We start from the raw sequence: 18,052 nt of genomic DNA, 5'->3' as shown, positions 1-18,052 counted from the left end.
AAAGGACGGCCAAACCTACCACTCGCTTTCGATACTAATCCAGAAGAATGACCAGCCGCGAAAATAACCGTTCTACCCCTCACACTAACCAGGAATAACTTTAATCCTAATGGCTATATTCGTCATTATCCTCGCGATAGCGGTCCCAATTTTGAGTCCAGTTGCTTGCGTTTGTCTACGTGCAATGTAAGTCTCGCACAGTGAGGTACGCTGTATGACCTCCGGCCCTTTCCCACTTCGCACGCCCGCCGCCTAATAGTGTATAAGACTCGCACCGTAATTGCCAGCCCATTCCCTGTCCTCCGACATCGCATCGCAACGAAAACCACATCTCCTGTCTCCCTTATAACAGGAAATTCAGTACACCCAGTGTGTCAATTTCCCATTGGTGGAAATATATATACTAATTTAATTTATTTTTTAAGTAGATATTAAAGTATGGCCTCGCTTGTGTTTGTCCGTAAAAATAAAATAGATGGATTTTAAATTATAGAAAGGAAGCGAGGAAAAAAAAAGTGTTTAATTATTTTAATTCTCTCTCTTGTAAGAACGCTACAGCGAGGGAACGCGAAGAGGAGAGGAGAAGATCGCGGCGGAGGAAATCGTCGCGTGGTATCCGTCGTCTTGGCGATTTTGATCTCTTGCTTAGGGTTTCCGTTCTCGGATTCGATCCCAGCTCGACCGATCCACGGACCGCCGACCTCTCCGGTGCCGATCGATGGGCGTATTTGATCGCCGGGATCCGCTGATAGCTGGAGGAGTTTAGGAATTCGATGTGGGAGTGGTTTGGTTTTGCTTCGTTTTGATTTGATCTGTGAGGCGGGGAAGAGTGGAGGAGCAGGTGGTAGGGAGGCATTGGATGCTGTGGGTGGAGAGGAGGGAGGATGGGAGGGAAGGGGAAGGGTTAGGGTTTGGTGTGAGAGGGGGGATGGAGGAGAACGAGCTCGAGGAAGGCGAAGCGTGCTCGGGTCAGGAGGATTACCCCAGCAATCTCGACCCGGACGCCCTCACGTACATAGTAAGGCCTTCAATTGGGCATTGTAATTAAAATTTGTCTCCTTTAGATATTTTTCTGGAGGAAAGATTAGATTTTTGCGTTGTTGAAGTCTGTATTTCGTTGCGATGAGTTTCGTAAATTATAGGGGGATAATTCTTTGTGCATTTCCGTATGCTTAGGGAATTGTTCGAACTGTTGAGATATGCGTAAGTAGGAAATTGTACTACAAGTAGTCTTGGTTCTGCAAAAAGATACTGGATATAGTCGGAAATTGTACTACAAGTAGTCTGATTTCTCCTCCTTTCTTTCACATTAATTTGGTATTTAAGCCTTTTAGTTGCTGGAAAGAAATAGTCTGTAGTGTCCAGAGTGGTTATTTAATCTACGTGCATCTTCTTCTTCTTCTTTAAAAAAAAAAATGTGGTTGATCATAGTCGTTTCCTCTTTTCTGTTTCAATGTGGTCTGTTCTTACAGGACTGATGTGTATGACCTTTCAGGATGAAAAAATTCAAGATGTGTTGGGGCATTTCCAGAAAGATTTCGAAGGACTTGTGTCTGCAGAGAATTTGGGTAAGATAAGGATATTATACCTCCAAGATATGGTAATTTGATATTTAAACGATGGTGGTGATATATTTGTTCATCTATAGGGGCAAAGTTTGGGAGTTATGGTTCATTTTTGCCTACTTACCAGCGTTCTCCTCTTATTTCATCTCAAACTAAAAGTCCATCTAAGTTTGCAACTGATAGTGCCTCGAGATCTCCTCGTAACCTGTTGTCAGAGGTACATTATTTTGACTTTGCTGTGCTTCTTCTTTTAATGCTACTCCGCTATTAGAAAGATTTTTATGTCAATCTGTAAATTTTTGACATCGATACTGTCATGATCTACACTGCCAGGATGCACATCACAACCCTTCTGTTGTGAAAGGTTCATCCATTTTCAGAAACAATACTTCTGCATTAGATAGTTCAGGAAAAAAGGATATACGTATGAGTAAACTCAGCAATAGGGAGTCTATTCGTCAATGTGATTCCCTAAATAGACCAGTTAATGGTAGTGAACAGAACACACTGAAAGTCCGTATCAAAGTGGGTCCTGATAAGAATTTGGCAAGAAACAATGCTGCTATTTACAGCGGTCTGGGTCTTGATGTGTCTCCATCATCATCAGTAGAGAAGAGCCCTGATAGGGGTGGTGGACTTTCTCCCGAACTTGGAGACATTGCCAATGAATCTCCCCAGACCATTCTCCAGGTGAACTTTCTTTTGCTAAAGAATTTATTATGCCAGAATCTGGAAGAGCTAACTATTTCATTTGTATTCATGATGAAACAGGTCATGGCGTGTTTTTCAGTTCCTGGAGGGTTCTTACTCTCCCCCCTTCGGGGCAATGTTCTGCAATTGACAGAAAAAGTCATGCCTCTCTTGAGAAAATGTAAAACAAACATGGTTTACAATAATACCATGGACCATTTTGAAGGTTATGATTCCACTTTCCCAGTGAAAGACGTAAAGGCCCAGACGACAAAGAAAATGAAGCCTGATGAAAAGAAAGGGAGATCTGTAGATGCAAAGAATTCAAACTGCATTGATGATATCAGCACAATCTTGAGTGAGGATATTGACATTGAAACCCAAGCAGGGCAAGATCTGGTTTCTGATGCCTTAAACATACCACTGCTATCTGGTTCTAGTACAATCGATAAAGAAATAGGACCGTTGGCTGAGCAGTCAGCAAAGGGTGTTAAGAGGATGTTAGACCACTCAAAGGAGATGAAAAATACCACAGTGAATGGTGGGACAAGTAGCCCTGAGTCTGTGAAGTATAAACTGGAATTTATGGAGTGCATGGAGAGAAATAGGATTGGCAATTTAGGAAATAGGGACACACACCGAAAGGAGAAGGTGAACTCAAAAGCCAGTAAGACGGAGAGCGCCTTGGAAGAGCAACGCACGGATGACTATGTAGACTCTCCATTTGAGCTGCAAAGAGAAAACAAAGGAATCATTGAGAAAAACTATGATGCAACTAAAGCTTATTCAGATGAATATAAAGGGCAGAAAGATCAAACTGTTGGATCTGCAGATCATATGAAACATATATCTTCTTGCAAAGCTGTTTCATCTGAGCGAGACGAGGAAAAAATAATGCAAGGAAATGATCAACTCTTTCAGGAGAGACAAAAGCAGCCAAGAAGCCAGCTGGATGCTGCACCATCGGTATCCTCTAAGGACAATCTAGTTGTTCAATCTTCCAGAGCAATAAAAGAAAGGAAGAAAAACTCTCACTCAAGTGCCAACCAGTCTGAAAAGAAGATGAAAGATAAGTCGCAGAAGGGAGCAAAAAGTGACTTCTTTAAAGAGTCACGTGTAGATGTTAAGAGTGATGCTGTGGATAGTGGAAGTGGTTTACTAGATCTACTACAGCTGAAAGATAAGCAGAAGGCTGTGAAGCCTGAAAATGAGAATGAACCTGTTAACTTCAGGGAAACACTAAAAGAGAGGCCAGGCAATAAGAAGATGAATGAGCATCCAATCTCTAAGGCATTTGTTAATGAGCCAGTAGCTATGCCTTCAACATCCAATGGTACAACAACAGTACCAGTTGCAGCTATCCCTGCTCCTATTGTAATAAAGGAACATTGGGTGTGCTGCGATATTTGTCAAAAGTGGCGTCTCTTACCCTATGAGGCCAATCCCGATCATCTTCCAAAAAAATGGCAGTGTGGTTTGCTTAACTGGCTGTAAGTACCTTTGAAGTGCACCGATCATTACTCATGCTTACTCCATCTGATCTTTTTCTCTTTTCTATTTGTGCTATGCTGGTAATTGTGTCAATTTAGTTCTCATTCATGTCAAAGAAAACATTCTAATTTACAATTTTACTTTCTGGTGTCTTCTTTAGAAGTGTTGAGGTTATAAGCAGTTTGAACAAAAAACGGTTTTCTCATTTTTAACTACTTTACATTGGAAATTTTTTCTAGACCTGGAATGAATAGTTGTGACATTAGCGAGGAGGAAACAACAAAAGCTCTAAATGCTTTATATATGGCCCCAGCCCCTGAGATTGGCATTAATTCAGATGGCCGTCATGATGTTGCTGCTTTAAGCATGACTGCACCCAGTGTGCTACATCTTAATCAAGGAGTCGAGCAAAATGTGCAATGCATGACAACAATAGGAAAGAGGAAATCTGGCCCCAAGGATGAAACTAATGTACCCAATCATTTGAGTATAACACAAGCTTCAAATTCTCTGAAGAAGAAACAGCAGGCGACAAGTAGGAATTTAAATGATGTCAACAACCACCATTTAGAACCAAGCTCATACAGCAAAGCAGCCCAAGAGCATGGGAACAAACCGATGGACTTTACTGTAGAAAAGCATAAGTCCAGACAAAAGGAGAAGCACAAAAACCAAAGATGCTATCAGGATGGAGGTTCCTTTCTCCTATCTTTATACTTTTTTCCCCTTCTTTGTAAGTATCTTCTCAGGCCGCTGCCAATTTAGCTGTTTTTTTCCTGCTACAGGAGATTTCATGGAAAGAAGCAGCAAACATTCAAAATCGAAGAGCAAGAGAATGGTAAATCAAGACGATTGTAGAACATCTAAAAAGATTAAGAAAGAACTTTCACAGAATCCTGTAAAAAATGGGCACTCCGACTTTGATCTAGCCGGAAAAACAGTTCCAAATACCTTACCAAGTAGTCCAATGTCGAAAACTTTGCAGAAATACAGTGATGTTTCTTTGGACAAAGAGAAGTACGACACAAAAGGCAATCAATCTGCATTACCTAAGAGGCTTAAAGATGACCATCAGTTTTTCTCAAATGGAGAGAAGAAAGACTATGCTAGCATTTCAGATGTAGAAAGGTCTGATAATCAGGACTTTTCTTCTAAGAAGAGGAAGCTGAAACAGTGGCAGGAGAGCTGCCTTAATACAGAGGCTCGGACGAGCAGTCAGCAAGAAATGGACAACCTGATTATTGCTAATGAACCTTTAAGTGAAGCTGATGTCCTGAAGGTAAAGAAGTTGAGAGAACCTAATTTTGATGGAAAGGTGTCTAAGGAAGAAGGGAGGCTGGACAAAACTCATGAGAACAGAACCAATTTTCCTTCTAATAGAGGTCATGCAACTGATGTTGTAGATGAGGATGACAGACTCTGTCAGGGGAATCCACCTTCTCAACAGGCATTAAACTGTAGAGATTCCTTGAAGGAGGATACAATTTATGCACAAGCTTTTGCAGGAGCTACTTCAAGTTCTTCAAAGGTTTCAGGCTCCCGCAAAAGTAAAGCCAGCATTCAGCAAACAAGGGTATCCCCAGTAGGGTCAGTTTCATCTTCTCCGCAGGGGATTTCTAATATTGAGAAGCTTTATACTAAAAAGAAATCGGTGAAGAAGGATGAAGCATTTAATAACGGTTTCTCAAGCTTGGAAAGCCCAAAAAGATGTTTAGATAATGAAGTTGATGGAGAGCCAGCCTTTGTCCCCCAACGACAATCTTTAGTGAATCATAGAGAGGGTGAATCTGGGACTCAAGATTGGAAATTAGATTATCAAGACAAGAAGCCAAGTAGGTTATCTGGTGGCAAAGTTTATGATGATAAGCATTTGAAAACAGGCTCCCATGATGATCTCTCACTATCTGAGGCTGAAGAGATAGAAGTGGTAACTGGAAGTAGAAATCTGATTGTTCAAAATAGCAGGTGTGCTCGTGAAAACCCTGATAAGAACCATGCTCGAGATCTGGATAAGCTGCACAATAACCATCAAATAAATGGTCTGTGTCATTTAAAGCCAGGGAAGTGTTCTTCAACTTCCAAAGATAAACAGAGAATCAAATCTGATATTGATAATGGTAAAGATAATGTTTCTGGAACTGTTGACAAGAACATAGTTCCACATTTAATCGAGAATGGTGATAGATACCCACGCGAGACAAACACCTATCATTTTGAAGATTGTGATTATCATGGTGAACCTGGATCTGAATGTTGTGATACTCGACAGAATGTCGAGCACGATTCATTGGAAAAGCAAGACCTTACATTAAAATGCTCTGGGGTAGGTAGAAGAGATATTCTTTTGAGTTCTGGCATTCAAGGAAGGTTGGACGCACGTGGGCCTCCCACACATTTTAAACAGCACAAGGGTTTTGACTCAAGGGCTGCATCCACAGAAGTTAAATGTGGTGGGTCCAATACGCATGAAGACCTTAAACCGGTGCCATCTTTCCAAGCTGAAAAATCTAGTCATATTCTTCCGGATCGAAATGGTCGATCTGAATTGGCATCTGGAACAGACAAATCACAGCGTACAGGTAAACAAGAAATGGTATGTTCACCTGTCAGAGGAAGCAGGTTAGAAGAACACTCCACCAATGTTGTGTCAAAAGTGCCGAAACAATCAAGAAAGCCTGACATTCCAAATACTACTCCACACAACAGTCTGAGGCAAGCAACACCTAGCAGGTCAGATATTCCAAGTCCTATTAGGAAGGATGGTCAATCAGCCGCGTATACTGTCCTGAAAGAAGCTCGAGATTTAAAACATACTGCTAATCGTTTAAAGGTTAATATTGCCTTTTGTGATCTTAATTTATTCTCTTACATTGACATCCTGTCCTGCTTTACAAGCTTTATAGCATATGTATCTCACAGAGTGAAGGACATGAACTCGAAAGTACAGGCCTATATTTTGAGGCAGCCTTGAAGTTTCTCCATGTTGCCTCACTTTGGGAGCCTGTCAGTTTTGATAGCTCAAAACAAGGGGATACAGCTCAATCTATTCAAATGTACTCTGAAACGGCAAAACTATGCGAGTACGTTAAAAGTATTCTAGTAGATAAGTGATAATTCTTTTATTGATCTGCATATATTAAGTTGTGATGGGGATAATCGTCACACTTTAGTAGTTGTAGGAGGCATGACCCTTATGAATGATGGGGGCTTTGTTTACTTTATCATGATATATTATTTATAAAGCATGATAAAGATCAATTATCTACTTCTTGCTGTTCCATGGAAGTTGAGGACGCGAAAGATGTGTTAACACATATTTGTAACTAAATGTTCTAGTGTCAGCTATGCCATAGCAAAAGTAACAGATAAGAATACTTATCTTTCCAACTAAGGTTTTCTCTTTCTGGTCAAAGGATAGGACAATATTCCACTGTGGTCTACATAATCTTATGTTGGTTTATTTACTGTCTTTTGTATTGTAAAAGGAAATAATTTAACTATTTACATCCTTATGCACTAGCCATTCGTAACTGATGGATCAGTACAAGATACTTTACTATGATCATCTGATGCTTTTCTGTTTTTAACAGATTTTGTGCCCATGAATATGAAAGATGCAAAGAAATGGCTGCTGCTGCTCTAGCATACAAGTGTGTGGAAGTGGCCTATTTGAAGGCTGCATACTACAAATATCCTACTGCAACTAAAGATCGACATGAACTGCAAATAGCTCTACAGATGGTTCCACCAGGTTTTTTTGAATGTGCACTAATCCTATAATTTTTAGATTTTATGCACTGTAGATTCTCCACTTATACCCTCAGTTTTGGTGAATATCTGTTGAATGTATGTTTACCTGCTTTTCAAAATTTATCTTACCAATTGTAATAATGTGTTAGTTCTTGCATCCATTGAATAGATTTATCTATTTATTAATCTTACATTGCAATGAAAACAAGGTGGTATATAGAGTGGAGTTTAATCACTTATGTATGATCAAGGGTTAGCCGATTTTGATCATACTATATGCGATCAGAGGTTGGAAGTAACTCTGAGCAGCCATCTACCATCAAGCTTGATTTAAGCACTAATGGAGCCTAATTACTAGCCAAGCTGAGCTGTAGCCTTTATCAAGCAGCTCATATTTTAGCCACTTGAGCATATAGGTCAACCTAGATTCAGCCTGTACCAGGTGTGGAAGGCCTCAAATAAATACAACCAATGTTTGACGAAATCACAAGATCATGATTTAGGACATAGGAAATTGTTTACTGAATAATATTTTACATATAATACTTACATATCATTAACTAGACTTAGGGCGCATGTATCATATAATTTGTGCTTTATGATGCTTAGCTTATGTACCTCTGAGCCTCAGCAAACTGAGCTTGATCAAGCATAGTTTGAGACTAAGGTCAAGCCAATTTCTGGTCATTTAATATTGGTTCTAGTTTTATCAAGCCAAATATGAACCAGTTGTCCCTTGTCTGTCCTAGATCCAAACATGCAGGTGACAATAACTAGGCGAAGTTAATCTGAGGTAATATTGTGGTTCTGTGCTTACATGCACATGGGAACAGGAAAGTTGGACGGACACTTCATACTAATTAATTGAGTATATATATAAAGTAGCTAGGACTTATCTACTAGATATGTCTTCTCTTTTAGTTCATTATAGAATCATCCTATTAATTACATAGTTAGGCTTCTTCTTTCTTTCCCTCTTAATAATGCCTGCAGTATAGAAAATCAAGCAGAAAGTTCCACTGAAAATAATAGTATTTCTAGTATTTAGAACAATAATGCAGCACTTTAAACCTTTTGTTATTTTGCATCTAATATATTTCTGGACGTTAATATCATATTATCCTTATCTAAATCTATGCTGCTTTATGTCCCATACACCTTTTGCTCCCTGCTCTTGAAGTTTGATACTGGAATGGTGAAACTTGATTTTTTTATGTAGGTGAGTCACCATCATCTTCTGCTTCAGATGTTGATAATTTAAACAATCAGAATACAGCAAGTAAGGCTGTTTCAGCCAAGGATTCAAATTCTCCTCAAGTTGCTGGAAATCATCTAGTAGCTGCTCGCAATCATCCATACTTGATGCGGTTACTTGCTTATGTAAGTTACTTTGTTGAATTTTTGTTGTTCTAATTAGGATGCATTATTTATTAACTTTTGGTGATACATTAATACTTGAAAGTTGAAATCTGTTTCCTGTTTTCTGTTTCCTGGAATATGAAGTTACTACTTGAAAGTCATGTATCTGCTAGCAATTGTCTGTAAAGTACTGGACCTGCTGGTTGCTATTCATATACTCAAAACCTTGTTTGGCCCTGGTCCCTTCCCCTTATAGTTAGTTATGCTATGCTAAGTTGCTTGATGCTTCATTTAGCTTTTGTTTTCCTAATATTACAGTGTTGTAACTTTGACGCTCTCCATCTCCTGTAACTTGACATATCATCTCTATAGAAGGCAACTCACAGGCTCTTTTTGAGATATTTAAGGATCTGATATATATTTCCTGTTATGAAGAGGTACTGGATTGGTTTTCATCTCTGAGTACCAGATACCCTATTGTCATCAAGTTTTGTCTGTCTACAGAACTGCAATCAGCACATCAGAATGGGATAGAAGTATAGAAACTGTATAAGATATTATTAAATGTGTCCAACTGTTTGTGTAAGTATAAAGAACATTAACATTTATGGTTAACTTGAATGTGTGGTTAATTTACCAGAGGACGTAGTACTCTATAAGCAGGCTTGGAGTAAATAACTAAATATAATATGGTTGAATTGATGTTAATACTGTGTGGTTGGTAACTTGGTATAATGCATTGGCCTAGTGTTATATCTTTAAGCTGAACTCAGATTCTTATAGGCCTGGCTTCAGGCCTGACCATACTGTCTCTCTTATTTGTCACCCTCATTCTTATGTATGACTCGTATGGATGGTGTGTACTAGCACCCCCAATTGTTTAATGTCTTTATGTCATACATGGCACTAAGATTGTTTTGAATTGATCTGATGACAGACAAATGATCTGAATTGTGCATTCGAAGCAACTAGAAAATCACAGGTTGCTATTGCTGCAGCTGGTGCTAACCTTGAAAAGGATGGAGTTGATGGCATTAATTCAGTAAGAAAAGTTCTTGATTTTAACTTCCACAATGTTAAAGGACTGTTGCGACTTGTACGCCTTTCAATGGAGTCTATCACTTGATGAGGTTTTAAAAGATTGAGAAAGCATCACCCCTGTGAATAGAACGAGTAGATTTTTTTCTTTTCTTTTCTTTTTTCTATGGTATGCTGGTTGGAATGAGGTGAAAATGCTGGGTTTGATTCATTTTCACATCCAATGTAGCATGTCTTTGCCAATAGATTGGACTTCACCGGGACACTTGTAAAATGTGTACAAAGAGATCAGCTAGCAATTTTTGTATAGTATTCTTTGCAGCCTTTGGTGCTTTTGACTAGTAGCATCGGCAAATTGACGGATAGAGATTGTTCAAAATGAAGAACGTTCCTTATAAATTGACATTTGCAATGACTTGGAGGTCATACAATGAACAGTGATGTATATCTTTCTTCCGATGTGAATATAAACTTTTCTGCCATCTGGATCAAGTTTCAGGCCTTTCGCATGCTTGTTACTGTAAACTACGTGTGGAGCGGTGTGGAGAAGTTGTCCGTACATCAGTTATGTGCAAATAAGATTAAATAACAGGGTGTTAGACCCAACTAAGTTGAGTTGGTTCTGATGTGTGACTCCAAATCTAAACATCCATGGAGCTGACACAAGTGAAATTGCAGGTCAGTATGTATTATTTCACTGTTTATATGAAACTTTAATGTAGTTCTAAATTTTCTCTATGTTACTTCTGTTTTGCTCTGCAAATATTGTGCTGTAATGTGCTTCCAATTTAATGTTCTAAATTCTACTTTTGCAGGTTGTTTTGCTGATTCCCATGACCATTATCAGGATACTAGTGATTTTTAACAGACTTGTAATAACTATAAGTACTAGCCTTATCTAGGATATTGTCCTTTTATGTTATTTGGCATCAGATATCGGGTTCTAACACTTTACAAAGAGGTATATCTTGTTGTACTTGAAGCATTATTGGCACTGTAGCAGTTATCTTATAGTTCTATCAACAGCTGTGTGCATATAATGTATTGAACAGGGTGGATGTTGCCAGTTAAAATCTCAAAACATTATGCTTACAGAAGTTCTAGGTTAGGAGTACACTTGCTCTTTGCTTCATCAATCTTCAGTTCAAAGGTAAGTCTCCCCAAGACTTAGTTACTATAAGCATTTTGAGTTCTGAGAAGTTATTATCTAAGATCACATATGAAAGCATAATTTTTTTATTAGATGATAAGTTTAACAGAGATCTTAAAAGAGAATTACTAGGCAGATGGAAGGATGCAGCTTTGGAAACTGAAAGAAGAATCAACCCCTGAACTAACCCTATCTTTTTAGAAACTATATGTCCGCCTGCACATACACTAATGATCTCTCTGGCAACTTCTATTAGATGATTAGCTACTGTAATCTGTAGCGAAAGTGCATCATCTACTAGATTATGTTGTCCCTATTTTATTATTTTAGATATTCTTTAGCTTCTATCCTTTTAAGTTCCACCACCTAGGCATGGGAAGATCTCTTTACTTGTTTCTCTCCCATTTTCATAAGTAAATGTCTCAACTCCATTTTGTAAGTTAAGATTATTATTAGTCAGAGAGGAGCAGTTAGCTTTATCTTTGCTAATCATAATTGTAAACTGTTACATCTTTGTGAATCGTAATTGTTTGGTAAGAGCCTGTATGTCATCAAAGACTAATGATGGTATGTTGGTGAAGATATCACTGAGTGTTAATCTATGATATTGAGAAGGGTAAGACTTTTTGTGAGGTGATATATCTATGCACTAACTGTACAGTGGAACAGTTGTGAAAGCAATGTGGTCTGAACTGGACTCCCTGACCCCTAACACATGTATATAAACTATGGAATGTGTCAATTATTTCTCCTTAAATATTCTTCAGGTTATGTTATTCCATTATCACTTTAAAAGTTCTATACTTGCGAGTAGACTACTTATGATCCAGTATATTATGGCTGTCTAGTGCTATAGAAGCCTTTTACTTTAAGCTAACTGCTGTCAATAGCTGCTTTGCTTCGCTCGCTATCTTAGTTAGTTCCTTTTGGTTTCTTCTTTGCTGTTAGTATGACTCTATCAAAGCGTGCCGGTTTTTAGTCTTATTCTTTTGGCAAGTAATATAAGTTAAATTTTTTGGTCGGTCATTATCATTGACAGCATTATGGAGAAAGGCTCTCGATGCAGGAACTCGATTTGCATATCTTGCAGAAAGGTCATCTATTAGCTTCTGGATGTAGTTGAGATAGTGATTGTATAGGGAGGTTTGATTTGTACTGAAATTTTGTTTCTATGGTTTTCATTGAGATATAGTTTCCTTTGTGGTACTTATCCCTCATGAGTGGGATGTAGTTATTGAATTTCATCACAAATATTGGCTCAAGTTGACCAAATTGGTAGTTCGACATTTACTGGTGTTGTGGGTGGCTAGAATTTGATCCTTGATGTACCCAGTTTCTTGAGATTTTAATCTGATACATAGATAAAGTTGTATTTTATATATTTCTTAGGCTTTCTTTGCACATATGTACCACCTACAGTTTAGTCTTATTGCTAGAACATTTCTGCTTCTAATTTTATACTCTCAGTAACCGATTTGATAGGATTACTGGTTAAATTTTGCTTTTCTGATCCTAGAATATAACTGAAGTCAGTTCACAGTTGACTATGCAATAGATGGGGCAAGTTATATGGGCTAAATCATTGGCCATCTCTTTTTACTTCGGTTGGTAAAACCAGCCTAGCCCTTTCCCTAAAATAAGGAACATTTGTATCAAAAAGTATTAAGTCTTGATAATAGTAAAGATTGAGCTTCTATTTTCTACATTAAATGTACAGATTTTTATAATGGAGTGCGTATAAATTATTACATGAGATGTGCATAATTATCTGTCTTCTTTTTATTTAAAAAATTAAAAAAAAATTCTAAGGTGCTTTTCTTCAAATGGCCCCAAACAGAACTGCGGATTGTGAAAATAATATAATTAGAAAAAAATTGATGACCACTGGTTTGGTTGGGTGGGAGAAATAAAAGAAGGGAAAAGGACGGTGTTGGGCAAAGCAGAGGAAAGGACGGCCAATATTTAACCTTTCAAACAAAGCAATCATTTCCTTCTAATGCTTTGGAGTCCACAAGGCTTTTGACCAGCAGAAGATAGCACGTGGGGAAGTAGGTCCATGGTGGCAAATGGAACCAATTATTTATGACAATATTATATATTAATATGAGGTTCATATGATTGATGGAAGTATAAATATTTTATGGTGCCTTTGTTCAAAGGAATAGTGTTTATAGGTTCTATTTGCAAGTTAATAGCAGTGAATATACTTTCAATCAGGGAGTGCATCTAAAGATCATTTCATACCTTTGAATATATTTGGTAACACATTTCTTGGCCAATGAGATTTTCTCCTTTCTTTCTTTCTTTTTGTTTTCAGTTAAACATGGTGGGAGATTCTGTAACATTAAATGCTGAAAGAACCAAAGACTCTCTCTCATGAGGTAGCAAGAAGACAAAGATGAAACAAGGAGAAGCTTCAAAAGGCACCACTCTCTGAATTTCTTCATAAACAATGCTCATATCATGTAGTACTCTCACAACTTGTGGTCGGGTGATAGCAAGACAGCTGGAGAGAGAGAGAGAGAGATGGTGCCTAGTAGATTCTTTAGTCATGGAAGATCCATAGTTCCTTTCAAAGATTCCTCTCTCTCTCTCTCTCCTCTCTGCCCACTCCACCACCACCCACTGACCCCCCTCCCCCACCCAAACACCCACCTAATTCCACGCCCAACCCACCAATTTCATGTCATGGAATCATTTGGTCTCCGCCTCTCTTCCTCCTCCAAAGCCCCCCTCCCCCCACAGCACTGCTTCCAATGAACGTGTGCAACACATCACCACATGAAGCGGCCACAGTTTGGCTTACCGATAACTACCCAAACTCGATCCCCTGAATTTGAAGCAGCTAAGTTCTCTTAATTCTCTTTAAAGGGAAATGAACAAGTCTTACAAGATTTAACCAAAGCGGCTACAGTTTGGTTTATCAATAATCCTCTCTCTGTCGTACACTCAAACACAGGGTTAAGCTTAGCGGAAACCAGTCACATATTTGTTCTAATATGGGGGGCGTTATTATATGCAAAATCCCCTGAATTGGGGTAACATTTGGTGGTCAATTTGGTGAGCCAAGTAGTGCTCCTAATTATAGTTCAGGAATCCATCCATCCATCCACCCCCTCAACCAACACTCATGAAACAAATTGACAGGGCGGGCCACCACAAATCGCTCAAGACACGGCCCATCTTTGTTCCCGAGCGCACCAAACGACCAAAGTGCAAGCATGGAAGCATAAGCATGCACCCACACTTGAAACCGAAACCAATGGACGGCCGAGGCCAATCTCGTTGGGCCTATATAAAGCCCACAATCTCACAGAAAGTACATCGCCCACCACCCTCAGATACTAATTTACTCCTACTACCCAACTCTTCAAACGTCCCATGGCTCCACTTCTCTGCCCCAAGACTCCCGAGATCAAAATCGGTGGACACGTCCAAGACGTACAAGAGCTGCGAAGAGCTCAGCCCACGTACGTGCCAGAGAGGTACGTCCGCGACCCAGACGAGAGGCCAGCTCGGTCCAACATCCTGCTGCCGTCCTCCGGCGTCCCGGTCATCGACATGTCGAAGCTTGAACGGAGCGCCAACAGTCGGTGGACAGACGAATTGGGGAAACTTGCGGCCGCCTGCGAGGAGTGGGGCTTCTTTCAGGTGCGTTGAGGATGCGCTACTGCGAATCTTCTCTGTTCTTTTCTATATGTATATATATATATATATATTGTGGAATTTAACTAAACTAGATGAGTTGGCGCGCATAATTGCAGGTTGTCAACCATGGCATCGAGGAATGGTTAATGGAAAGCATGGAGGAGCTGACAAGAGACTTTTTTATGCTGCCTTTGGAGGAGAAAGAGAAGTATCCAATGGCGCCAGGGACGATTCAAGGATACGGCCACGCCTTCGTCTTCTCAGAGGATCAGAAGCTGGACTGGTGCAACATGCTTGCCCTTGGTGTTCAACCTGCCTTCATAAGGAATCCAAGACTGTGGCCTACTACACCAGCTCACTTCAGGTACACCCCAAAAGAAGAATCTCAGCTCATTAATGCAAGAGTTTTAACCCCGTCTGGCATGGTATAGAAGAAATGTTTAACCCTTTCCCTTGCTGCAGTGAGACTCTGGAAATCTACTCGGTGAGGATAAGAGAGCTCTGCCAGAAGCTACTGGTGCACATAGCCAAGACACTGGGTCTGGCTCCGAGCACCTTCAACGACATGTTCGCCGAGGCCGTGCAGGCCGTGAGGATGAACTACTACCCTCAGTGCCCGCGGCCCGACCTCGTCTTGGGGCTGAGCTCCCACTCCGATGGCAGTGCCCTCACTGTTCTGCAGCAAGACACAGGGAGCATAGGCCTGCAAATCCTAAAGGATGATGCATGGATACCAATCCACCCTATCCCCAATGCCCTTGTGATCAACCTTGGAGACACACTTGAGGTAAGGGGATCAAACAACTCCCTGCTTAAATTCCCATCATAATTCGTGCGGAGATCTTTGCTAAGTAACAAACTTGCAGGTGCTAACAAATGGGAAGTACAAGAGTGTGGAACACAGAGCAGTGACAAACGAGGTGCGGGATAGGCTATCCATTGTCACATTTTATGCTCCCAGCTATGAGGTGGAATTGGGGCCAATCCCTGAACTAGTTAACAACCAGCCATGCAAGTACAAGAGATACAATCACGGCGAGTACAGCCGCCACTACGTCACCAACAAACTGCAGGGGAAGAAGACTCTGGAGTTTGCGAAGCTTCAGAGTCCCATATCAACTTAAGCAGAAAAAATATTTCACCTGTGTAACATGTGTATATATATATGTATCTGAATGCTAGTGTATAATATCATAGCGAGGAATGCCATGTAAATCTGGTAATTTAATGGATAAAGAAGTTGTAGCAACAAATGGAAATGGAAATGGAATCTAGTATAAGTGAGACACTTTCCCTGTAGTTTGTCATCAAACTCCCTGCGATCAAAGATGCACGCGATCAGCTGATCACCTCCCAGACAACAATTTAAAGTTTGGCATAATGATTGGCTGAGAGCTCAGCTCCATCAACTCCAAAACCTTTTTTAGTGGAGTGTGGGGATGAGGATATTATGCCATGAGAAGCAAAGACTGTTACTACTATAGAATGAGGCAGCAAGAGTGGTAGAAACAAGCAGTTGTTAAGATGCTGAGGATCATCTCTCTGTACAACTGCTGTGTAGTAATAGCAATAAAGCTTTTGATGAGAAAGACAAATGCTATGGACAACTGGACATGTTTAGTTGCAAGGAGAGCTCCTCAGAAAAGAGCCTCGGCATAAGGAACTTCTTGAGAAAAAGAAAAAGAAAAAGAAATTCTTATCACTGCTCACCTTCATCTCTGGCGGGACCTCCAGTCCTCCATCTACGGCCCAACCGTGCAACTCCAACCACCTCTCTTGACCCCCACCACCTATTGATGGTCACCGTGTCTCTGGTCCCACCTGTTCTTTTATGAGTTCCTTTTCTACACTCAAAATGATTATTCAAAAAAAAAAAAAACCAGATAGCATTTTTTATTTTCCAGAAAATGAAAAATGCACTGTTTAGGGCTTTCCAGGGACAGGACAGTCTAAACGAATAACAACAAACGACGGATTCTAATACGACTATCAAAGAAGCACTGTAATTTCTGGCAAATTCTCCTGCACTACAAAACAGAACATGCCTTGGCTATGAAGCTTTTCGAAACCAAAAACACCTAAATCAGATGAAAGAAATACACGTCAATTTCTATTGCAGAAAAATTCACATACGTGAAATGCAACATTTATTTTCTGCGAATATGGAAGTTAAACTATAATTTAATTAAAAAATGAAAAGAAGGTGATATTGGCATAGCTTTGTGCCTATCGCAATTGGTGCATATAATTCAACACAGCCGTACTTGACATGCAATTCTAAATTCTTTAACAAAAATGAGACGTGTGGGGAACTCCATCTGTTAAAGCTATCTATCACTCCCTACAACCTCAGAGTGAGCACCATTGGGAAGGGTGGAGGATTCTCTGGAGGCTACCGGTAGGTCCGAGGATCAGATTATTCTGCTAGAAACTCATGTGGGGCAGGCTCCCAACGCGAGCTTATCTCTAATATATTCATATTGGATCAGAGGATAGGTGTGCATTGTGTGGGCTGTTCCGCGAGACGATTTACCACCTCATGTTTACGTGCAGATACAGCTGGGAGGTGTGGGAGATTCTGCGAACCAGGGTAGGGGTGGAGCTCGTAGGGATAGATCAAGAATGGATCACAAGAGAATGGAGCTCAAACAAGGAGGAAGACTGTCGGATCAAAGGGACGATAGCCTGCACACTGTGGTCCCTCTGGAAAAGTAGAAATGAAGTAGTTTTTGGTGAGAAGAAGATGTCGAAGGTAGTAGTGGTGAGAAGAGGAGTAGCGCTAGCGAAGGAGTTTAGGCATAGGAACAAAGAAAATAAACAGAAAGAAGTGAGTAAGAAGAGATGGGAACCACCGCAATCGGGGTGGATTAAAGTCAACACGGACGGCACGCTAAGGGCCGGCGCCTACCAAGGTGGTGTAGCGACCGTCTTCCGCGACGAAACTGGGGAGCTTGTCCAGGCGGTATGGGAGCCATGTCCGGGAAGCTCGGCTTTACAAACAGAACTATAGGCCATCAGACTGGGACTGAAGGCAACCGGAAGAGAATACAGGTTGGAGATCGAAACTGATTGCCTAGAGGCCATCAGATGCATGAAGAGGATAGAGCTCAGCCCTTGGCGCGTTCGTAACCTGGTGCAGGAGTGTGTTGAGCTAGCGAACGAGTGTATGGATGTAAGGCTTACTCACGTAGGTAAAGAAGCAAACAAAGTTGCTGACTAGGCTGCTGCTAAGGCAAGCGTGGCCTCTGGCACTAGCTCTATCGAGCGGACAAGCCACACACCCCCAGAATTTTATAATCTCATCGCTGTCGACGCAGTTACGTGTCGATGTTTAACTAATACATAGCTGGGTACAGCTCCT

General features: G+C 40.3%; 3 protein-coding genes across 6 annotated transcripts; all 3 read left to right on the top strand.

Moving 5' to 3' along the window:
• Window positions 1-504: 504 nt before the first annotated feature.
• Window positions 505-12,424, top strand: LOC140765662 (cysteine-tryptophan domain-containing zinc finger protein 7-like). 4 transcript variants are annotated; one of them, XM_073104852.1, is made up of 14 exons: window positions 505-1,018; window positions 1,496-1,568; window positions 1,649-1,782; window positions 1,899-2,255; window positions 2,337-3,745; window positions 3,986-4,440; window positions 4,532-6,576; window positions 6,666-6,826; window positions 7,337-7,497; window positions 8,716-8,876; window positions 9,793-10,571; window positions 10,709-10,854; window positions 10,946-11,043; window positions 12,083-12,424. In XM_073104852.1, exons 1-11 carry the CDS (start codon window positions 860-862, stop codon window positions 9,979-9,981), a joined length of 5,304 nt encoding a protein of 1,767 aa, XP_072960953.1. In that variant the 5' UTR covers window positions 505-859; the 3' UTR covers window positions 9,982-10,571; window positions 10,709-10,854; window positions 10,946-11,043; window positions 12,083-12,424. The 4 variants fall into 4 exon arrangements, with proteins under 4 accessions (XP_072960953.1, XP_072960952.1, XP_072960951.1 ...); XM_073104851.1 differs by having other exon boundaries at window positions 10,946-12,424; XM_073104850.1 differs by having other exon boundaries at window positions 10,709-11,043.
• Window positions 12,425-14,023: 1,599 nt separating this feature from the next.
• Window positions 14,024-15,936, top strand: LOC140765415 (protein LATERAL BRANCHING OXIDOREDUCTASE 1). Its single transcript, XM_073104491.1, has 4 exons — window positions 14,024-14,694; window positions 14,808-15,055; window positions 15,154-15,478; window positions 15,558-15,936. The coding sequence occupies exons 1-4, from the start codon at window positions 14,425-14,427 to the stop codon at window positions 15,813-15,815; spliced, it is 1,101 nt and encodes a 366-aa protein (XP_072960592.1). The 5' UTR covers window positions 14,024-14,424; the 3' UTR covers window positions 15,816-15,936.
• Window positions 15,937-17,230: 1,294 nt separating this feature from the next.
• LOC140764430 (uncharacterized) lies at window positions 17,231-17,701 on the top strand. Its single transcript, XM_073102998.1, has one exon. The coding sequence runs from the start codon at window positions 17,231-17,233 to the stop codon at window positions 17,699-17,701; it is 471 nt and encodes a 156-aa protein (XP_072959099.1).
• Window positions 17,702-18,052: the final 351 nt, after the last annotated feature.

The sequence above is a fragment of the Typha angustifolia genome, chromosome 8 (assembly GCF_048772165.1).
Source record: "Typha angustifolia cultivar Huaian chromosome 8, ASM4877216v1, whole genome shotgun sequence".
Classification (NCBI taxonomy): domain Eukaryota; kingdom Viridiplantae; phylum Streptophyta; class Magnoliopsida; order Poales; family Typhaceae; genus Typha; species Typha angustifolia.
This window is presented reverse-complemented; position numbering and strand designations above follow the sequence as displayed.